The 24,746-nt window shown below is 42.4% G+C and overlaps 1 protein-coding gene across 1 annotated transcript in view; it reads right to left on the bottom strand.

Moving 5' to 3' along the window:
- LOC128307525 (ETS-like protein pointed) overlaps window positions 1–22,448 on the bottom strand; it is an 82,685-nt gene extending 60,237 nt beyond the window's left edge. The window contains exons 1-3 of the mRNA XM_053045404.1: window positions 22,440–22,448; window positions 15,746–16,256; window positions 11,984–12,104 (exon numbers count right to left, since the gene is read on the bottom strand). Coding sequence (XP_052901364.1) covers window positions 11,984–12,104; window positions 15,746–16,243 — 619 coding nt within the window. The 5' untranslated portion in view covers window positions 16,244–16,256; window positions 22,440–22,448. The remainder of the gene's footprint in view (window positions 1–11,983; window positions 12,105–15,745; window positions 16,257–22,439) is intronic.
- Window positions 22,449–24,746: the final 2,298 nt, after the last annotated feature.

Raw genomic sequence — 24,746 nt, 5'->3', positions numbered from 1 at the left:
CTTTGTCTATTGAACACATGTATATTTCAATCTTTGATGTCATGGAATATATCGATATGCATGCTAAATCAGTTTTAAAAACAGCTATGAGATTCATAGTGTAACCAATACAAAAAACTAGACAAGTTCTTCTGTCAATCGCCAGACAAGTTGATTAAAAATAGAATTTTCTGTGCTTGATATCATCATCAGCTACATCATTGACGTGTGCGATCAGCGAGATCGGCCCATCGGTACTCAAAAGAATACCCTGCTGCTACAGAATCTGTCCGTCGGCAATAATACGATGTATCACGATCTGCAGATTCGGACTCTTCATTGCCTTTTACGCTTTACGCGCTGTGTATCTATTCATTCATGAGAAAGGCTTGTGTGGGGCAAGCTCAGTGGTAAGAAATTGTGCTACATCCTTGGCAGGATTATCTTGGAGCTCAAAGCGTGCAGGAGTGAAAAGAACAAAATAAATTCCCATCGTTAATGCGAATGCAGGCCACTGACGTCGGTCGGAGATGGAAGTAAAAGTCATAACAATAACAATAAATTAAGCACCAACCGGAATATGAACTCCACCTTCCCTAGGGCTATTGCAATCAAGCGTGCTTGGATGGTGTCGGAGAGCAAAAGGACCGCGAGGCTGACGATGTTTCTTTGTCGCTTCTGGCTTTTCTGCCAGCTCCACATTCAATGCACCGGATGAGGAGCCACGCGAACGTTCAAGCGATCGTGTTCCATGCAGGCGTGTGGATGCAGAACGGACGTAAAGGGTCTCGGGAGACTTCACGTAAGAGTAAGTGCAAGTGTAACCATCCATCCCTTCCGCTGCATTCCGTGCGCCGATTTGTTGCACTTGTTCTGGGATCAAGTTAAAACGAGCCTCTCCCTCGTGCCGTGGCTTCTCCGGCTTGTTTTATTATTTTCAACTAAACCGTTTCTGAGGTGATCTGTCTCACGGTTGATCAAGTTACACGAGCGTATGCACATACGTATGCTGGCTGGCATGCTGCCCACCCTTAGCAGAGGACTTGCAACAAAAACGACAAATGCACACCCTACCCGAGTACGTGTGTATCTGTGTTGGATAAGCTTGCTCCTGCACACCTGATGTCCGGCCGTTTGCATGCTGCATGGCGATTATGCCCATATGCTGGAGCTTGACTTTTTACGTTTTATTTTTATCAGCATGAGAAAACGGTCGCGTGGCTCTCTTGTGCCTTGGGAGAACGATCCTCGCTTATACGTGTTGCTTTTTTTGCCTCAGAGATCCAGTTTGTCCAGTTAACGATAGAGTAGAGCTACTCGATGTAGACCTCTGGTCTTTTTTTCCAGCCGTACCATTTATCATCGATCGGCAGCGAGGGGCCATCGCAGCTTCAGCATACGCATCCTGTTCCACCGCCGAAGAAAGAAAGATAGACTTCCGATGGCTAACAACAGCATCCAGTAATTGCATGAAAGGAAGGCGAATTCAACAGGATAAGCACGAGCAGGATAGAGCACGCAGCGAAATTATAACGCAAAAGCAAGAGAACAATATTCGCTGGAGCTTAAACCCAAACCGGTTTAGCAATCGAAGACAGGTTGGTATCGATCTTTCGTTCATTCCCGCTGCTCCTCGCGTTCGCTCGGTTGCCATCCGACAGCCCCAGTCATTCAAGAGCAGTTCACACAGGCTACTTTTCTGCTTCGATGCTACTTCCTGGACTAATCGGATTAGTTATGCTGAGCAATCATCGTTTGCAAATGAGCCACCTTACCCGGAGGATGGCTCACTTTCTGGCCCATGTCACTGCTCCTTCCGTCTCGCGGGATGCGTGCTCGACGGATTTCTTACAATTCTACGCTGACCGACCGAAAGTCATAAATTACAACACCAAAACGTCCACAGGCACCACGACGAATGTTATCTAAAATTTTTAAATTTATTGCCATCTTCAAGGCATCGTAAATCTCGTCACAATCTGCCTCCCGTGCCATCGCATGCGTCTTGGTCGTGTTTTAAAATCAACAAAACTACAAGGGCATCATTGAACCCATTCGAATGAGCGACTGGTACAAATACTAGAAGCGGAACAACACTCCCGGCATTCGAGAAAATTGCTGTAGACCGAGCATTAATGTTTCCACCAGGCTCTAGGACTGTTGGCTGCGATCGTTAGTAGTCAGGAGTGTTGTCATCGTCACAAACTCTCCAGACCTGTCATAGATCTCTCGTGTCATGCATTTCGTACAATGATTGAAAGGTGTGAAGCTGACCCGCGATTCATTCGTACACTAACCACCGACAGTCGGACTGATTGATGGTCAAGGTGATTCATCTATTCCGTTCGGCGTCCTCCGGCTCTCCAGTTTGCTTGATTTATATCGAGCAACGACCCTTGAGCGAGCCTGAGAGTTAAAGTGCAGGACACAGCTGGTCGTATGATAATGTCCTCGGATGGATCGCACAGGGCTTTGAAAACGAGTGCCAGGTTCAGAAAATGATAAAACAGAAACTGGTTTCTCCTCGTTCCATTCCCGCAGTGCTTGATCTTTCCGATCCGTGCAAAGGGTATCGTTCATTTCTTATCACAATGTTGGATAATGGAAAAGGCGTTTATTGTAGAAGTGTTGTAGAACCATTTAATCCGAAACTTAAATCTGCAAACTGCATTGCAAACACTATCTGGTCTTTCTCGCTTACTAGACATTTCTTCATTGCGGAGCTTAATAGTAAGAGGATACGGTTTGCTTGCATCGAATAGGAACCACTATTGGTTGAGATAAATGCATGTTTTCTAGCGTATTATTGAATCTGCGAGAGCAAATGTATTCACAAAATTGTTTGAGTAGTAAATTAGCCCCGCTCGCCTGTTTGGTGTACATTACAGAACATCAGGTATCGTTGGTGTATTCCGTTGATAGCAATCGCTTCAAAAAAAAAGGATATTATGATGCAGAAAGTTTATTGACTTTGCGCGTCGCGACACACGTCTCCGTTTCATGCGTTGATTTTTTTTTTTGTTCCGCTGATTTTAGTCGATACAAACAAATTTCTTCCTTTTACCCAACCCCTTCTAATGAAGATAAAGTCTTCATCGGTCCCATTCATTAAAAGATCTGCCATCGATTCGAACTTCAGATCGTGCGCGTGGAGCTGCGGGTAAAGAATAACAACGCCACACCAAGGGAGGAACCCTCGCCCAGGCTAACCTGTTTTGAACCTGATACATCGAGCCGATCGCTGTTGCCTTTCACGACGATCGCGTTTCTTTAGATTGGTGCGAATAGTAAGGATCGATTGAAGGTTTTGAAGAACGCAAAACGCACCTTCTTTTCCACGCGCCCGAGAGTTCGTGCCTGTTGCGTTACGTCCTTCCTTCCTCCTTCTTGTACAATCCGTAATCAAAGCTTCGCTGTCAACTTACACTGCAATCAGCAGACAAAGGAAGAAAAGCGGAATCGAGGAACGCAACTATCACGAAAAACACGGCCAGCGACTCATTAAATTTTATGCTAATATTGAAGGTTACCTCCCTGCAGGCTGCCGTCGCACGATCCCAACGTGAGGGTACGCCGAAGCTTTTTTTAAATTTATTTACGTAGCGTGCTTTACGGTCCTGTTCTTAGCTTTCACGCAGCCCTAAACTTAACCAAAAAACAGAAACCGTTCCCAGCCGACCGGGAGGCCGTTTGAAGAGAACGAGATCTTCACAAATGAACTATTTAAACTGAAACGACAGGTTTTCGCCACAGGTGGTGACGCCACCGAAGGCCTAAATATTGTGGCTCCAAAGACGTCGATAGATCGAAAACGGTTCAGCTCTTTCTCATCGTTACGTATTGTGGATTTCATTCATAAAGTTGAATCGTTGCGATGGAGAGATGGACGCTATACGTATGGCGGGATTTCTCCTTTACTCGACGATTGAATAACTGGATTGCGGGTAAACAAGCCGTATGCAACATGGGTTAGAGCCACCCTTCATTCATGATGGCTCTTGTGCGATTGTACGCCGAGCCAATAATAAGCTTATAATTTATTCTAATCAATGGGGGACCGGTAAAACAACGAAAGTAAATTGCGGGGGAGAGCACGGGCTCGGGATAGGGTAGGGGAATGGAAACACACATAGTTGAAACTATTATAGTCTGGAAACGAGTTAGGACAACTATGGCATAAAAGATGCACGTAATTAAAAATTCACTTCACTCATGAACACCAATACCAACGACTGTACTTTGATCCACCCAAGAGGCAGCGAGCAAGCGAGTGAGATTGTTTGCACATTGTTTAAATGCACCAGTATGAACCAATTTGAAAATGTTTGTAATAATCATTACTTGTTTTTCAAAAATAACTGAAATGTATACAATATAATAACCAAGAATGGCTCATGTGTTGTCTCTAACAAGAAATACAAGGAATTGTGTACTCATTTCAATGTTTTTCGCAGTATTTGTATTTTGTTACAACTAATACAAACGAAGCAAGCTCTGCTCCACCGGTGCGCTAAACATAATATGGTAATATGAATGAAATAATGAAGAAGAGAAAGATAGGAAAAGCTGGAAGATGTATCATAAATTTTGTGACTCTATTTACATATCTCTTCCGACCATCGCCATGCTGACGGCCGCCAAGCTGTATTGGTGGGTCCTACGGCTTGTGAAGGGTTTACGACCGGACGACAACACCCCTTATTACTCCAGCCTTCCAGTCTCCCAGACCATATCATTCTGGGTCGTCGGTTTAACCCTCTCGCGCCCGCTGCTGCTACTGCTCTCGGTACTAGCATACGTTCGGTAGCTAAAACAGCAGCCAACACTACAAAACGGCATGAAAGCTCCATCCATGTATATGCATACATTTGGTACGATCGCCTGTATCGACGTTTGTGACCATAAAGCTACTAAAGCCTTCATCGAAACCCGGAGGAGGGAGATTACATGGTGTGGAGCTAAAAGCACATTTGGCGTAAAGGTGGCTCATTGAAAAAAGCAGCCTCCATTCATTCATACGCTAACACTCATTCATTCATCTGTTTTCTCAGCGCGTTCGCTTCGCCCAACACTTTACAACTGGTTGAAAAGTTTAGCAAAGAGATATAGTGGCTTCCGTTTCTGATACTTCTTCTGCCACGACTGACGTTTAGCCCTTATCTGGAAAAAGTTTACTGTCATGAGACCAATTTTGAATTTTACAATTTTTTACAATTGACAAACGAAACGAAACAAACAAATTGTAACAAGTTTGTAACAAATAGAGCACACGTACACAAAAGAAGCAACACAAATTGGTATGCATTCCAACATAAACAGTATGACACGAATTTTGACTCACGGTTCTTCATATTGTTAAGCATTGTTGAAAAAATTAAGATCAAGTAAGACCAACAACACGCAACACATTGGGAGGGTGGGCACTGCTGCAAGACGACTTCGTTCCAAATTTTATAGATGTGCTATCCAAAGTTTATTGCTGATTGTGCAACCCAATTTTAATTCCTTTATCCATCGACTAACCGGTTTGGTTTCTTTCAATGAGTAGTTTTTTACGTCTATTTTCTTAAATATCAAATTAGCATATTGAGAAAAGCTCGTCTTAGGCGGCAGCGGGAGAAACGTTGGAAAATCTAATTGAGACTCATTCAACCGTCATGAATATTTAATCTCGCTTCTTTTGCTTCGATTACGAACAGATTCTATTGAGTGTGAGCAGTTAGAAAGAAAATGGGAAAGGGAGACATTTTCGAACTGTGGTACGATTAAATTAAATAATTAAATAATAGTTCATAATAATAAATAAATAGTTTAGCTTTTCTTCATCTTTTATTCTGTTCAGCTAATCGAAGCTCTGTCATATGAAACACATGTGTCTTTCGTATCGTCACGCATAGCTAAAGGTAAAGCGGCAAGAATAATGTAGACGCCAATTTTACTACATTATAAAAGTTGTCGCGACGGTTTCACGTAGTGATTTTCTTCTAACAACAACTTTTATTACCAGTGGTGGCATAAGACACGTGCAAATCGGGCTCTCTTTGTTCTTAACAAACGGAACAACAACAAAAACATCATTAGCGATCGAATCCTAGCTTCCGGAAACGATGAAAGTGCGTAATAACTCAGTGCTACCTGTCGCCAGGAGCCATAAAAGAGGGACATACCCGTAAAACGGATCTATCAGAAGGTACCGGACATGATCCGTCAATGTTTTAAAGTGTAACGTGTGGTGAGCATAACAATTGCAGTGCTGCCAAGGCGTACAGGCGTCGAAGACTACTTGAATAGTCTCTTCGTTTTCAATAATGAGTTGGCAAGCATAGTGGCGTCTTCTGGCACGGAGGTTGATGCGCGTGTGTCGAAATAAAAAAACAAATGTTGCTTCAATTCTTTTTGAATAAAATAGCGCGGTATTTTGAAAACTTTTATCCAAAAGTTCATGACTTCAATAAACTTTTTTTTTTTTCTTTGGAAAGATCACGTCACATGGCTAGCAAAGGTTTTAATAGATATATCATGAAATAAAATTACTTTCAGAGTTTCTTTTACCAAACATGTTTATTCTTCCTCGAGGTTCTACAACTCAGGTTCAGGTATTCAGACTCACTCATAGCTACATAGCAATGCGTATGTGGGAACGGTTCGTATGGGATTTGGTAAAGTTTCTCTTGTGTGTAACAAATTGTCCCATGGTTTTCATGTTTATAGAAATGTTTTTTTTTTTGTTTCGTTAGAACGGCCTGGCCGTATCGACTTATTTTACCACGTAGCCGGATAGTCAGTCCTTGCTACGGGGGATTGGTCCGGATAGGATTTTGGTCCGGGCCGTTCGTGTGAAGACCGGCTCCGCTACCATCATGCCACCGGGCCGCCCCTATTTATAGAAATGTTGAAATAACTAAAACCATCAGCATACCTGGTTGCGATCATCGATAACTGCGAGCGTGATGTTTATCATCTAAACGACTACACATCTCTGGTGCTTCAGTATGACAAGCTGACAAGTTATTAATCGGGCAATGTAAACATAAATATAAAATTGGACATTTGCAGCTATCGACGTCTAGCAGTCGACATTCAACGAAAACAACAGCTTGACAAACAGTAACCACCCATTATGAAAGGAGCTACCGAATATTAGTCACTCGCTATGATCGCTAGCTCATTAGCATGTTAGTTCGTTTGCGATAAGATTCCCCAGAATCCAGCAAAGCCTGATTTCCAATCTGTTGGTTCCGAACTAATTAGCTACAACGAAGCAAAGGCCACCAAGCTTGCAGGCGCCACAGGCCTAGGTTTTTCACGAGCTTCAGGAACGAACGGCATGGATCAACCCTGCCGTTGTAAACGGCGGAACATAACCAACGATCGACAGCTACCGCTGAGATCGGCCTTCTATGGACCACCCGACATGGGCTTTTTTCACGGCAACATAACAACATAAACACGAATTACCAGCGCAACTCGTTCATCATCGCCAAATATCCAAGAAGGTTTATGGTACAAACAACAATCGTGGTGAATATTGATCGATTTTCATAAAAGTACACTTTGTGTACGTATGCACCTCGCGCATGTCACCAGCAACGTTAATAGCCTCGTGCAATCCGGAGGAAACCCTAATGTGCATACAGCAGCCAAACCGTTTCGTGAACAGTGAAATGAAGCGAATGAACAATTAGCGGTGATCATGGTCGTACTACTACCATCCGACCGGGGAAGCCAAGATCAAGCAGGTTAGATAACATAAATGATGTCGATCGTTCATCGAGCTGTCTACGAATGCTCATGTGCTTTCAGCGTTGCGAATCCAAACTATAATTGATATTTCCTTTGCCTCTTGAGAATGATCGAATTCGATCTTAAACCGATACCATACAAGAGAGATGGCAAACTTGCTGTATTTATGATAACTTCTTAGTTCCAATTCATTCTGATGGTCTCTAATGATTGTTGTTGCTGCCAGCTTCATATCTAATTTCGGGATCAACTATCAAGTATAGAGAAAAGGAATATTTCAATAATGTTGTCTATATTCCTATACTTATTTTTTGGTTTTGTTTCTGGATCCCCGGTACCTATTTTAACCGTAAATTATTTCTAATTATTCTATTAGGAATTGAAATAAGTATGTTAGAAATCTCCAGACAAACGATATTATAAATAAGAGGAACTTATAGAGCTGCACCCGCATCATAATATTGGGAGTAATGAAGTTGATAATGCGATATTTCCTAACTTCAATTTATCTAACGTTAATCCAGATGAACATAATGACAAGATGAACATAATGATTTTAAATATTGATAATAAAAACAACAACAAAATGCCACACAAAGCATGAAATGAATAAAACGTTTAAACAGCTTTATGCTACACAACGTCACCAAGCATTGAGCATGTTATACGTGGCCTGCAGCATTGCTAGTACCGGACCTCCAACTGCTTCAGTGTTGTGTACGACAACAAAGCTTGAATGAATGATCCAACCAGCTGAACGTCGGAAAAGTGTATGGGAAGGAAGCGTCTGACGATAGGGCAAGATAAAAAATGAAATGAAACCGAAAAAGGGGCAACAAAAAATACGCAAGATACGACATCATCAGATACGTTAGCGAATCGCGGCCTGAAATGATTCAACGAAGGTTAAGGCCCATTGAGTAAGGGAAGAAACTGAATGACCGGCTCGTGGAGGCCAACGATAATAAACCTCGAGTAAGTTATCTTGCACTGGCGGAAAGATGTAGAAGATGCTGATGGATCTAGCGATTCTTCCCTGTGCATCGGCGTGAAGCTTTTCCACTCACTTAGCCGCTCGAGTGCCCGACACATGGAACGGAGCGCAGAATAGGAACGCATGAATGAAGCTCGTACTGTCGTTGAATGCAGTGTTGCAGCGGCGTTGATGCTGTGGCTGATGTTTCCATTCATAAACATCAATCAACCGTGGCTGCTACTGGCTTGTTTGGGGAATAGTCATTTGGAGGATACACTGCACGGTAATGGCATGGGGCTACGAGATAAGAATAACAGCGAGACGGATGGTTGACGGTGGAGATAACGAATCAGGATTGGATTAAGCGTGAAGAGAGGAAATGACGTTTCAATGTGACGTTCCTCCTGTTAGCTTTATGTTAATCTAGTGCAAGTGTAATGCACCATGCAATTGTTTAATTGTTAAAAACTGCTAATGGTCAGCTAAACCGAACCAATAACGTATTGAATGAATATTTATTCTGCTATGTACAGTTACTATAATTCGTGAAGGCGAGATAAACAAATCCGCCGCTAAAATCCCCTGAATAAAGAATCTTGAAGAGATTTCAGTTTTAATTTCGACTGTTCGAAAAAAATGATGTTGCAGTCAATTCCATTACTCAGCAAAAGTTATATAATGATACTATTCAAAATAGTTCTATGTTCTATAATAATGAAGTAATTAATTCTATTACTTAACATACGTTGAACACATTATGAGTGTTATTCTACTGATCATCACACAACTCAAGGTCGTTTGTTTTGGTTTTAAGAAGACAGCAGGTTCTAATACATTTGCTGGTCATTTAAATTGTATTGCCCAGTTGAAACTTTTTAAACCAACTAAATCAAAGGCAACAATGGTTAAACAGCTGCTGAAGTACATTTTACGATAAGTCTATGAGACCATTTTATGTAACGATAATGGCAGGATTTGTTCATGTCTAAAACTTAAGACGAACTTTTAAATGATTGCAGTAAATATGATAAATTCTTGTTTTTAAACGCATTACACTACGCTCAAATAAATTAAATCCGTCATTAAATTTACACAAAACATAAAAAAATATCTGTAAGATGGTGTCAAAAATACAAATTTCTGCGAAAATTGTATATTTTAATGTTGCTAGATAAACGATCTTTTCACTTTTTTGTGCTGCGGCTGCACATAAACGAAGATTGTGCTTATGGTAAAGTCTCCTAGATGGCGCTCGCGTACGACGAGGGCACAAGTTGAACCTACAAGTTGTTGTGCATCTGTGGTGGAATCCAGATCCGGCCGTTATTCAGCCATGTTGAATTTGAAAGATTTCATGATTTGAATCAGAGCAACCGTTCATTTTTCAACAACAGCAATACAGTTAGAATGCGCCTCGGAAGTTTTAATTTTTACGCCTTGATTGTTACGATGACATGTGTGAGGCTGTTTCTAATCATTTGATTTCTGACTTTCTTTGATGTTATCATTTAACCATAATCAAGACCATCGAGATTTTGAATCGATCCTGTCGTGTGACGTTCGGCACCGCTACCAAATACACTCACGGACTCTCATATCAGTTTGTTAATATTATGAATACCATATTTTAAATTTTGTCAGTGTTATGCTTAAAAGAACAGAATATACATTATTATAGCTTCAGTCTAAAGATGCTATTGAGAATAGTTATAATGAAAACTATGAACTATTTAACCCAATTAATGATTTGTACGACCAACAAAATCATATGGTTGCATCATGGGGTGAAATAAACCTTCAAGGGCTATGTAGCTCATATTCACGGTAAAACCATTCCTACAAGTCATCATCTGCGTAAACGAAATCTTTATAGCAGCTCAATCAATTTTGTCTTCCTAATTTGAACCACTAAATCTCCCATATACTTCCCAATCTCTGATCGTTGCTGTCCATATCACAACCTGCCATATCTGCAAGGTAGCAGTGCTGAAGAATGATTTCCGCTAGTTAATCCCTTTTACTCAACCGCATTAAGCTGCTGTACATGATGTTGGTTATTGCAGCGTGTAACAGTCACACATTTTACAGCTTTATGGTACCTTGTGTTAAGGTTCAATGGATTGGCTCAATCTGTAGCTGTGTAGCGTCTGTGACATTGAGGATATCGTGCTTCAATCTAATCAACTCATTTCCACTAACGGACCATTCTTAACATTGGCTAGCAAAAAGTTTACAAGCCTACGTTCGACCATTGTGTACAGTCAGTTTCACGCTGAGTGCTGAAGTGAAAATGTTTGCCAAGTTTTTCCTGCTGATCGCGCTGGTACAGTTTACCTGTGCCCAACAACAGTTTGATGTGCTGGTAGAGTTCGGAACCAACTTTAGCACGCTTGCAATCGATACGCAGAATGAAATCGCCGAGCTGTACGAATTCAACGGCGACATTGTGCGTGAGTTCAACAGGGAACTGCTGCTAGAACTGGCCCGCTTAGTACCGGCCATGCGTGAGGCAGATTCGTCCTTCCAAGAGCAGATTGAGGCCACCGATGGAGTAGACGCTGAATGCCGCGAGTACGTGGATGAGTTGCGTGAGCTGTTCCTGCTTTTCCAGAACTGGGATATTCAGGATTGTGCATACTACGCGCATGAGGAACTTGAAGAGGACAGCGTCAACCGATTCCTACCATACGCCATCACTTTCCTGTCAGAGAACATTCGCTCCATTTCGCAAGTGGTCGAATCATTTGCACGCAACAACGCAGTGGCCAATCTGGATGCGCTCGTGGCAGATTTGGACGGCGAATGGGAATACTACCAGACACTGGCTGTTTCGTTTGGCGATTTCCTATTCGATGAGATCCTTGCTCATGCCGATGTAGCAGATCGTGTGTATCTTGAACTAGTGGAGTGTAGTACCTCGGCATTGGATCTGCAAATATCGGACCAGGAGTACATTCTAAGCTACTTGGACAATAACTGTGAATAATAAAACCAGCCATAACTTCTGATCTCCGGCTCGATTTGATACATGCGTTTCGTAATCATGTCGCTTGCATACGGTGGATTCGAAAATTACCACAGTTTAAGCTCAATTGGCCACTATGCTCCACAATCGTAGTCGCAACAATACCCGTAACAGCAGCAGAGCAATATGAACCATAGTTGGTATACTTTAGTGTATCGCTTGCACACATACACCTACTCAATTGAAGCCAATAATTTGCGTTATAACAGTAGCCGGGATAGGATGGGGAAATGATATTCGAACTGCATGTCTACACTTACCCAGTGATGCTTCGGGGTCGGACAGATCGGACAGGCTCGGCACCTTCTGTATGTTGCGTATAGGTCCGTCATCCAACGGCTCCTGCTTGAGCTGTATCGGACCCGAATCCCCATCGCAGCCCTGTGGGAGAGAGTTTTTAAACATGAAGAAAATAAAATACATTCCTTATTCAATCTGCTTCATTGCACGCAACGGCCTGCGGTTGTGGTTTTTTCTTTTTACAGACTTGTTCTTACTATAATTGGCATAATATTTTCGTAACAAAAATCTACGGTTTCAGCAGCTTCCGGCGAAAGAATGCTTCTATTTTAACCGCATGCTTAAATTACCTTTCGTTCCAACTGCACCGATCATCAATTCTGTTCTATCTGTGTCCATAAGTATTCTTACCGATTTTGCTAAGATAGACCCAAGATAACCGTACTTGTGACGCACATAATCCATCGCCCGTTATGAAATATGTTCGCAGCTTAATGAAAACGATTTTGGGTACTCGTTTTTCTCACTTGTTAGCACACACTAAATAGAGCCATATTATTTGTCTCCATACATCATTAACGATCGTGACGATGCCACCCGCAATCTACACTCAAGCAACCGGAAACGATCGGTCCGAAGGGAGTGTAGGGCATCTAATCGGGTGCCGTGAAATTTCACTGCAGTATAGCAAGGGAGAACGCATATTGTGATACGCACCGCCATAAATATGTTAACACGATAATGATTGAGAAGTCCCATGTTCTAAGGCGCTTATTTTCAACTCCCTGCGGCGGAAGTGTATCGAAATATTGGGTGCAGTTTGGAAACGAGTACAAATGGTCCAACCGAAGAGACACGGGGGATTGAAATATTATCTTTATGGCTGTCATTTTTATGCTGTAAGCGAGATTATTTGAAAATGCGGGTAAATTTCAAGCCTCAAACTTTGAGAGGGGAATCACGAGCTCGTGGAAGCACCATTCCGTCAAACGAGGGGTCAACTGAATTAACTTGTCAACGGGATCATATGCACTCAATTACTCATGTGTCGCATTTTCATACAGGAAGCTCAAATCACGCAGTGGCGAAAGATGAGTGTTGGGACTTTAGACGCTAGACACATTCGTACAGTGCGAGCACTCTTTTCTGCTTGATGAGTGCAAAAGATCATTTAATGATCATTAAAATAGACACGACAGTTGGAAACAGAATCAGTTATCGTTCAGGTTGTAAGATTTGGGATGATTTTATTCATGTAACACTGTGCTTTAAGTGGGCCACAGACCTGCTATGTGAGTTGTTTCAGCTTTTGCAAGGATGGGTGCTTTTAGCAACAGAAGACGAAAGATACAAACTTGAATGAACTTGTTAAATGTAGGAGGAATAAATCTTTTAGCAGTTGAAAAAACCTACACACTCTACTGACACATTCGATCGCTTTAGCAGGTCGGAACAATAGAAAACATGGGAAATCGATACCTCTTGTGGCTTTAAATAGCATTAAACCTTGCCACTCGCCGCATCCCCAAATAACTACAACTTCGTTCAACGTACGCGCGTACGCGTCTACGTGTAACTTACTCCAAAACCACAACACATCGAAGAAAACGCCTCAGAACACTCTAATTTAGATGGAATAACAGCCGATTTCATTCATAAAACTAACTGCACGCCCAGCAAACGTAAGGTAGCGGGGATACACGCGTGGTCGACTAGGCAGTTGGAGTCACGTTTAGGTATCCGCTCGTTCGCTCCCAATACCTCGCGGCCAAGTCGCGGCCTCGGGGGTCTGGTCTGACAAACCATAAACAAAATATGTAAACACACACGCGCCAAGACGGCCGACAAGTAACCATCCTACACACCCGACCGAAAGCCGTTCGCCTCCATGAATTGGACGAAAGTATCAGAAGGATCGACAGCTGGATAATACCAAAAAGCACCCACCACCTTCACGTGGAGAAAACACCTCTGCTTCACTTCGGCATCCGATGCCATCAGCCAGTTGTTGCTTAGATGATCCAACATCGTACTTAAGCACTATTCCATCTTGCGATATACAGGTCTCTGGTAACTACGACCTTGTTGGTAAACGCACAAAGCCAACGCTCAACCGTCGGTGATGCAGATCAAATGCATCGAACGCTTGGAGAATTTTTTTGGAAATTACTCCCTACTAGTACGCGATCAGCTAGGACACTGAAGGAATTGTTCATGCCGATCGACGTGAAGGATGGTGCATGGAATTAACTACGAGCACGAACGAGTAACACCATCGGAGCAAGCTGTCGCACGCAGCTGACAACGCCTCTTCTACTTATTTCGATTCTGCAAGACAATCTTTTTCCAATCCAATACAGTTACCATCACACCATGGAAGAAACCAGATGAGGCTAACAAAAAATCTGTTAAAGCGAAAGAAATGCTGTGAAAGAGTTACATCCGGCCGCATCGACCGGGGCCATAAATTAAGTGCAATATTTTGACAGCATTCGGCTAGATAAAGACAAAACTGGCGGGTGCTTAATCGCGGCATCTCATTTGTTTCCAGATCCACCGGCATCATCTCGCCTGGTACTTCGGGACCATCGCCGATCCACAGTCACCTGGTACTCGTAACATGCAGCCGACGCAGCGTAGCTATGGCAGCGAGTTCACCAAAACTTACAAACATTGCCGACACAGCCATTGATCAAGTCTCGAATGGTAAACGAGACCGATGACGCTCAAGTTGTTCACGGTCCGTTGTAAATAATTAGCTCAAATAGCACAACAGATTAACTCTTTCTTGCCCCGTGTGTCGCACAAGTGTCGCTGGAAGTCATCGACAAGATGACGATAGACAGCAAAATTCTCAACTCCGCTGAAATTCGCCACCGAAAGTGCCGCTGCTACAACACACGCACAGCAAAAATATGATGCTACATGTCATAATGAAATTTTAAATATGCGATTATAATTCCAAATGTACAACCCATTCGTTTTGCAGCAGCCACGGAAAATCAAAAGACAGTTTGCGTAAACACCGAACATGGCGATTGGAACCTACGTTTCGGCGACAGCGCACGTTACGAAGACGACAAGCGGGAGCGCGTTGACATCATCATTATCATCATCATCAGCGTTGGCAATGTATTTATTTCATTCCATTTGGTCATCGTTATATCTACCACTCGAAAGGTGTTGGCAATCGACGTGAATCAATCGCATGAAATGGGTAAGTAGTGCATTGTAAGGCAAGCAGCCTTCATGTGTTTACAACCCGGCCGGGACGCACATTCGACGAATGCTCCGTACCAGCGACACTATCTAGCGCGGTTATCGCTTCGTCTAGGACGATACAATTGCTATCGCAGCTGATGGGACGATATGTGTGTCGATAGCACGATAAAAGCGTTCGGCGTGGAACCCAAACTCTGTATTTTTTAAACATCTCTATTCTATTTTGAATCAAGAAGCTGCCTCATGGATGCTCCCTTCAAGGATGATGAATATTTCATAAAGTGCCCATCGAAAGCGTTTTGTTTCCGTTTGTCGATCATTGTCGTTGCATTCATCCGAAAGCGTCCGTTGTAAAATTAAAATGCTCCTGCGATTTGAATCGATCACACCTTCGTACTTAAGCACCGCATAGTTAGCGTTCTTCCAATTACTATGCACCCCACGTTATTATAGAATCGTTTTGTTTTTGTGCCGGGAATATTCAAGCAGCATAATATAAATATTCGAGCTCCTGGCCCTCGCCCTCGCCTCTCCCTTACCCATGAGTTCCGGTTACTTACCTGTACGAATGTCGGTAGAAAACTGACGGATTTTTTCATTTTCTTCGGTCGCATCAGGCTTCCACCGCCACTGCCACTGCTAATGGACGAAGTTAGCGATGATCCTGAGCTGAGGTTGGACACACCGATCGGAACCAGCGCTATTCCGGCCTGGTGTTGACTTTGCTGGATTGTTTGATGACTACCCGCGTGATGCATCCCGCCGTGCAGCGCTGTTGGGCCGCCGTTTGTGACCGCTCCCGCTGAACTACTGGTATTCATGAGTTGCATTTTGCCGGTCAACATGGATGTTGCCAGTGAAAGATCATACGCCGAATCGTAACGACGATTGATATTGCCGGTATTGCGTGATTGCTGTTGGCTAGTTTGCAAATGGGTATTGTTGGGTGGAGGATAGAGGTTGACACTAACAGGTGCCGTCGGTGTCGGGGCCTCGTAGAAAGGAGTCTCTTGCAGCGAATAGTCCGCCAATACCTCATACGCCAGGTCCGTTTCCATTGCTTGAATGAGCCTGTCGAATGGAGATTTCAGATTAGTTTTCAGTAGATTTTTATGATATCTTTTATTGCGCTTATATTAGTAAACTTTTGGCAAAATCATTTCACTACCAACCAAATTTCCTCAATCAACTTCTCCAATAGCTTATGTATCAATTAACAACCTGTTTCGCTGTAACGCTGTTATGTTCATACTATTGAAGTGGCAAAGTATGATATTTCAGTGGAATATGGGCTACATTTTCAATTTTCTGCTCGTGAGTTTGGACAACGTATTTTCATATTAAATTCAAACTATGGTATATGGCATATGGTAAGCCTAGAATTTTAGAATTCCTAGTCTCACTTCAACGTATTATTAAAAATGTTTATAAATCATAAAACTTGAAGTATTTTGTTGTGGTCGTGAGCTTCAAAGAATACATTTTCGTTCATTCAAGCACTTAAAATTACACGAAATATAACTTTCATAAATTGAACAACCAACCAAAGGTTGATACCAACGACGAAGATATTTGTTTGCACATTGATATAGTCAGCATGGTAATATGTACACCAGACGGATTATGTTTACTATTATCTCCGTACATTTCATTTGCAAATGCATAGCAGTCAATAATGACGTCGCCATCATTGTCGCCATCATCAATAGCCGGTTACGGGACCTCGACCTCCTTGTACCAATACAAATTTTCCCAGCACTTCCGAGTGCCTGGCGCCGTCATTAAGTAAAGAATCTTGGGCCAGCAAATGCCGTCCAGTTTCGGAAGGCAAAACAAAAAAGGAACAACAATACGTATAATGTTTCTGAGTAATAGAAAAAAATAACATTGACGCATAGAAAGCGTCACGTTCCAAACTTCCAAACTGAACAAACAATTTCCGTTTTCTCGGTACTCATTTTTATTACTTCATTTATTACACGCTTCGCTCATTTCATGCAATGTAATGTTATATCAATTATTTATTGTTTGGCTCAAAGGGCTATACAACAAAACTTGGTCTAAAAATAAAAAAAAATCATAAAAATTTAGTTTTACTATTTTTAATAACTCATGATTTGTCGATGCGACCAGGCCGTTCTAACAAAAAAAAACTCATGATTAAAAAACAAAATTTGGTTATTAAAAAAATTAGATCTCTTACAATTTGGAAATAAACCTCAACAACGACTAACCATACGCTTTGTTCCACATTGTCTGTGTATTATTTTGTGCATTTTTGATAATTCCAATGAAAAAGATCCAAAGATAACGAAATGTTATGACGTGGGTGTACGATTTTCGGTAGGACTATTCGCAACTGTTCGAGCTAATTCTATAAAATCTAGCTAGTTATTTTGCTAGTAATGTTAACAACCTTTAATTTAAAAATATTATCAAAACAGGGCAGTGGAAGGTCCTTCCCAGGACGTACACAGCTGATAGCAAATAAAATGGTAAATTTTCTAATAGACCAGATGCGTCACACCACGCGAGCGAAGGCCGATTGTATAAAGGAGCTGAACTATTGGAAGCAAAGCGCGTTAAATTGTCGGATCAGTTTGAAAGATAAATAGGTTGACTGTTGTAAAATATTACTTTGTAGCTCCTCAACTATTCTAGCAAAACCTCTAATGATTCAAGTGTGTTCGTCGTTTCATGATCTAGTTTAGCTCTATAATATTACATTCGCGTCAGATTTCAATTTAAATAACAAATAACATTAAAACACCGGACACATTGATTCCATTAACTTCTAACTAATAATTCTACAATAAAACTATTTTACGGTTAATAAAACTAAATACTAACAACATTGATTATGACTGTTTTATCTGATTCTATTTGTTCCCTAAGCTTACGATCATCTCGATCCTGTCAATACAGTGCAATACGATGCTGCTCGAAGTTTGACTGTTTGGTGTGATGTAGAGACCGCGGCCCTTCAAGAGTTACAAGCATGTGTTCCTCGACTTTCGACCGAAAGCAGGTAGCCCATACCAAAATCAGTTCAAGGATTTAGGATGCTATTCGACACTTTCCCATTCCATCGTCATTCGTTTCCCACCGTTTGGATAACTACTTTGGGTATCGACTTATGTTTAAAACTGTAATGTTGTGGAATGGCGCAAAGGTCTAGTTTTGTTTCGCTGAAGTGTTCTCGTTGCAACATGCTTTCCGAATAGTGTTAACATGTTGGGTTTGATGCATTTTGAAAATTTACCATACCATTCAAAATAGTTTATTTTGGTTGGGTTTTGAGATTTATTTCTATATTTGTCAGCCGGATTCATATAGGCTGTATGTGTGACAAATTTACAATCGCTTTATGTCACCAAACATGCAATTTTCTAGCATTTACTCAAGTATTATAAAACAAGTTTTGTTGTCCTTTGTACCATGGGAAACGAATGAGATGAGCTCTTAAATGATCAACGTATACGAACTCCATCACGTTGAGCAGTCCGACGAACATGCCGGTGAGATAGAAATGTAGCTAAGCAAGAATGAAATCAACCATATGGCAGACTAACAAAAGGAACTGCAGAGAGAAACGAATCCCATTTCAGTAGCATTTCGCACCCACAGTTGCCTTGGGCACGAACACCTTAAAATGTTCCCGACGCCTTCGCGTTACTCCGATGCAGTGTAAAGACAAGCTTCCTTAAATTGGCCAAATTATTTTCTAAATGCACCCAGCGAGCGTTGCGATCTGTTGAATACATGTGGAAGGAATTAGTGAAACCTTAGAGCTTCAAAGCGATGTTTGCCTACAGTCCACCTACAAATCATCTGTCTTTACACCCCCTTTACACTGTTTCGCCTCTATCCACTCTATAATGAGCTAACTCACCCAAGCGATCAAACCGATATAAAAATGCGGTAGTTCAATGTCCGCAGACGATCAACTTGCACGTTCCAGAAAACAAAATTGGTAACAAGATAGCAGCTGTCTGGCAGTGTCGGGAATGTGATGCTGCATCCTTGCCGAAACTGTAACTCAATCCTTTTATACCATCAAACAACCTGTGTGTACTGTTAAAGGGATCTTTCCTTCAAAAGCTTGGCAAGCATTGTGAGACTCCTCCATCGCTGGAACCAGCCAATACTTCCCTTCGAGCGGTAGCTATACGGGTTTGTTCGCTGCAGGATTTCCAGCAACATCCTTACCGCCATGCTGAAACTCATAACCACCATCTCATCAACGATCAATCTATGCCTATTCGTTTTGTTCTTATTATCCCTACAACCTGCAGTTTCAAATTTCATAAGGCATATACAGATTTATCTCTTCCTTTTTTATGCTACGAGTGAAGGATACGGAGAGCCAACCAGATTCTTTCAATGGAACGAAGAAGGGAAGGAAAGAATGGAAGAATAAAGCACATTTTGATCGTCGATAAATCACAAATAACGAAGTAGTATGCTCACAAAATTCCCTTTTTCCCATGATCGTGTACGTGCACGATCAAAATCGAGCAACAGGAAAGACGCCTTATAAGTGATAACCACATTTCTTTCTCGATGTAAAACATTACAAAGGAGAGCAAATCGAAACATCAACCACTCCACCGAACATTACATCGCTCACATCCAATTGGCAGTTTTTCGTTCGTTCCTACGATAACCGCCTGCTCGTTCATTGCTGTGCGGCATCGTCGAGGTGGTACATCTAAATCGTCCAGTTTATGCATGTGCATAAAATGAACCTCCGTTCCAGAAATAAATCCACAATTTAAAAGAGGGGAATGTCAACAGCACCATTTGCACCATTCAGCACGCGCAGTTTGTGGCAAAGTGCGCTGCGCTGTTTTCGTTGGTTTGCATCTTATTGTGATTCTAATTGAGCTACGGTTGCGCTACTGAACGATGGACACTGTGCCGGTATTATTTTAACTATGTCAAGAATTTAAAAGCCACCGTCCAATCTACAATCCGATCCGGACAAATGGGTTAACATCGTTGCGTTTTACATAAACCCATGAATGATCGCGATGATCGAGGCATTCGAATTGATGAAACTGCATGATTCGAACGCCGAGTAAGGTTTACCCAATCCATATCCAACGGTTGGGGGAAGTGTTTGAGCTATGTTGTACCTTTTACCCGAAGAATTTATCTTCATTAGGATTTCATTCTCGAAACTTGTTACGTGAGGCCTTGTTTGGTGACGACAGTGCTATGTCTCCGTGCCGCAAGCAACGCAAGCTCACGTTCCATTTCAGACACGAGGCACAACGTCACCGAAGCGTTGAAGGATGCTGTTTGTTTGTTTATTTACCTCCAAATGCAGGAGAGAACGAACGAAGCCGCCACGTTTTGACGGCGCGTGGTGTGACAAGATTTACCGAACGTCTTCGTCATTTTTGTATTGACATGATAATTTTAAGCCGATTCCTAAAATTAACTCACCCATCTTAACCGTCAGTTTCACCCGACGAGCAACCCCGACCGAAAGCCGTCAAAGGCCCACCTCGGTGAAGTCAACAATTACGAAAGCAAATATTTGCTATCACAAAGATTATACAGCACGGGGAAGTACATGCTTTCATGCTTGGGATCGCTTCGGTATTACTAATAATTGAATCGTGGCTCCAAACTCGAACACCGCACGTAGTCTAATACGCCGAATGATAAGTAGTATTGCGCTACTATTACTATATAGTGTAAATTGTTAACATTACAAATTTTACGGATTGCTGCTGCATTAAGTCACGAGCATACAACGCGCTTCAGCTGCTAGTTTGTTTATCTGCTACATTCCAGTGCTGTGTAACATGAGTCATAAGATTATGGGAACGATGAATTTACCAGAATATTGACAACGATTCAATGCTCTTACTAATACGAGCAACATTATGTTATCAACGCATTTGTATTTCACCGTACCTTGACGATCACGCGCATGTCACCAAGATAAAATGTACAATTTGATGATAAACTTTTTGGTATTTGTGTGTGTGTGTGTGTATATATATGTTTTTTTGTATATGTGTTTAGGGTTGTTTGTTTCACTTTTCTGCTTTCACAGCTCGAAAAGGGCGCAAATTTGGCCACACTATCAGCGGAACCATTTTCGATTAGACGTTTGGCTTCTTTTAAATGTATGAATATTTTGCCATGGTCAAATTTTCAACATTTATCGGTAAACATGATAAGCTCGATGGCGTGGTTGCATGTAGGCGTATGCCTGCTCACTGTGGAGAACTCTGTTTTAGAGACGTATGCGAAGGAAGGAATGCATGGTTGATACAACACAACACATGAAGCAGTTTACGATTATTGTTTTATCTTATCACAGCGAACAAGGGGAATTTTCATAACGTTTTCAGTGTGTCGCTGTGTTATTCGTGCTGCCCAAACCCTTAACGTCACCGTGTATTAGTTTGCAATTGGCCGGGACATGGAACTTGTATTAAATGATGAAGTCGTATAAAGTCCAGCAACATAGAACCTGAAACTATGTCCTTAAGACGCAGCGGCATGAAACCATTGTTTTGCGCAGCTGGGCACGGGAATTGTGCCGGGTTGCGCAACAGATTGCAACGATTTTTGCAGAAAGTTCGTACGCTGCGCCACCATTTGCAAGATTGGAACAAAAACGAACAGGAAAGTAGCCGCGTCTCGTCCAACTGCACGATCTACACAGTTCGCCGACATAGGCATGCTAGATTATCAGGGTGAAAACAGTACATACATGCACCCCAAAAAAAAACCTTATGTCTCCTTGAAACTCTACTAAAAACCACGCATAAAAACGCAAACCGGGTAATGCCATCGTGCTGGTAAAGCAAAAATAATTACCCGTCTGAAGAAGCGTGTAAAAAACGGTGGAACCATCGGAAGAACCTTTTGCCTTGCTTGGGGTATACAGATAGGGAGCTGACAGTGCTACTACTGCTCTGTACACAGCGTACCGCAGCGCTTTCGCTTCTTGCTGCTGGTCTAAGAGTTCATTCACAAAATTATGCTCCACACTTATCACAACGTCAAGCATGGACACGTTGGATGCATCCAACTACAAGTATTGTGAGCGGAAAAAGCCAATAAAGCCCTCCCAGAGATTCTTTGTTGGAACATTGATGGTTGGTTGAATGGTTGAAGTTGAAATCTTGCAATTGGAAAGATTTTGGCAGTGGATGATTTTGCTGGTTAGTTTCTTAATGTTAGTGATATAAATTACATGAAGCATAAAACCTGTTAACAAAACCTTACCCCAGCCAGTAGAAGATTGTTTCTTCGCTGGTTGAAGTGCTCGAATATCGCAATGCTTTCGCTTTCTCCCTCGCCTTGCTCGCTGTAGCTCCTTTACGCAGGGTCAGCCGTGCGGAAGTATCAACTGGACAGGCTTATTATTTTGTCACCAGAAGCAACCGTTGATAAGTGCTGCAGCTGCATAAAATCAGTTATCAGTAAAACGCTGCCTGCACACACCCACTGGTATAAAAGTACATTTCGACTTCGTCACACACTTTATTCAACTGGAAGCACACAAACGCATAGACCCAATTACACACACTGGTGTACTAATAAATCAGTTAATGCCTGCAATTGCACAATGATACAGTTGTGGTTGCACTTTTCAATGCGAACGAATATTCACGATACAAATATGTTCATCGCACAGCGCACTTACTCGCAACGTAATTGTTTAATGGTTCAAAACACTGTTGAAAGGAGAAAATCGCATTTCACTCGCATCGATTTCATTTGTAGCTCGCACACTACACGTTAAACACCGGACAATTTACGATACACAAACACTAAAAAGGCACATCACAAACTCGCTAGAAAAGAATAATAATTGAAAAAAACATTCAAGCCACACGAATAAAAACGACACTAGTTACGAGGGTTCTAAAGAACCATACTAAAAATTAAATTTAACATTCTATGACACACAGTTACACAACATGTGCCAGACAGTTGTCACCGCCTGGTTTGGAGCAATTTCACGACCAAACAAAAAAAAACCAACAACAACCCCCTAAAGTTGCTATCTGAAAAGATGTAAGAACAAGCAATTGCGCTCCTAGCAACACACTTCACTTGATCTTTTTTGGCCAACTCCCTCCCTCTCATTCTTTCTCTCTTACACACACACACAGGCGCAGTCCACCTACGGAAGTGCTGGGGCCAGAACGCGGCTGCCGGCTAGCTGGTCCCCGTGTTTTTGCCTCATTTTACAGCTCGCACCAAAACAACGTCGCACATAACGATGCAAAATCACCAACGATTTGTGGGGTGGCTCGGGGGAGCGAGTGAGTAAACACACGCGCAGAAGAAGAAGAACGCATGAGAGTAGTCGCTCTCGTCGCTCGTCGCCAGGCCTTCTTGGAGGTTGCGTTCGAGAGTGAAGATTTTATGAATGAAACAGATCGGTCGCAGCCGGGTAGGGCGCCCTTTCCGTCAACCGACGCGTTTTTTCTATCAAGAGAATCGTCGCGCGTCGCTCGAGATCCCCCGTACCCGTTTCCATTCGATCCGACCTGCTCCGGTCCTGTCCCGGTGCCCCTTTCGAACACTTCTTTCGCGATCGTACGTGTTTGTTTGCCTACGAGCTGGTAGGTTTTGTTGTTACTCTTCATCACTTTTTCCGTCATCGCGTTCCGCGTTTCTTTCGTTCTTCAGCTCGGTTTTAGCATGCGCGATGCCGTTCACTATCGTTTTTTTTATTCTTTCTTTCTTCATTACTCTTTTTCAACTTTGTTTCAATTCGTTTCACATCTCTTCTCCACACAGTAGCACTACGCAGGGACGACGAAAAACCTCGCACACTCACCCGCGCACGTAAACACCACCTAGCAACCCGGGTGGTGGCTCAACGGTTTGTACACCGTCCCGTCTACCACGTTCATTCCTGGTAACCGCTCTGCTGCTGTAATGCCGGCAATGGTTTAGCATTGCCGCGACTGACTAGCATATTAATTCGTGGATCTTCGATTGCTTTTTTTCTCCGTTCTTCCCTGATCGTCTGGTCATTTCGTTGCCGTTCGCGGGTACCATTGGGCAGTGTGGCTCTGAGCAGAGCCCAGTCGTCAGCGCGATCAGAGATTATCGTTAACTTGCGACTACACTACTCACAGCGTTTGGCTTGAATGAATTTGATTGTCTCTGAGAATTTGTACGAAGCCACAAACACACTCAACTCACAATCTCAGCCTGGCGATCGTACGCTCCAAGCGGCAAAACCAAGTATTTACGATTTTCATTGAAAAACTCAGATTTCATTCAAAAACTCTGGCAAAATATTACTTGAGCAGTAAAAAACAGACATATACACTCACACACAGACCAACGTTGCAGTTTTTCCACTACCCTAGCCGGACTCTATCCTAGCAACACTCTCTGGTTGGCCATTCATCACTGCTTGGTTGGAACCACGCTGCTTTCAACAACACTGCACTATCACTAGTTTATCAACACGACATCGACGACCAGCGGTACGAGGATAGAGAATGTGTTTTCGACTCTGCACGCTCATAGTTCGACACCGACCAGCGTTGGGGCGGACCGCGAGTT

The sequence above is a fragment of the Anopheles moucheti genome, chromosome 2 (assembly GCF_943734755.1).
Source record: "Anopheles moucheti chromosome 2, idAnoMoucSN_F20_07, whole genome shotgun sequence".
Lineage (NCBI taxonomy): Eukaryota > Metazoa > Arthropoda > Insecta > Diptera > Culicidae > Anopheles > Anopheles moucheti.
This window is presented reverse-complemented; position numbering and strand designations above follow the sequence as displayed.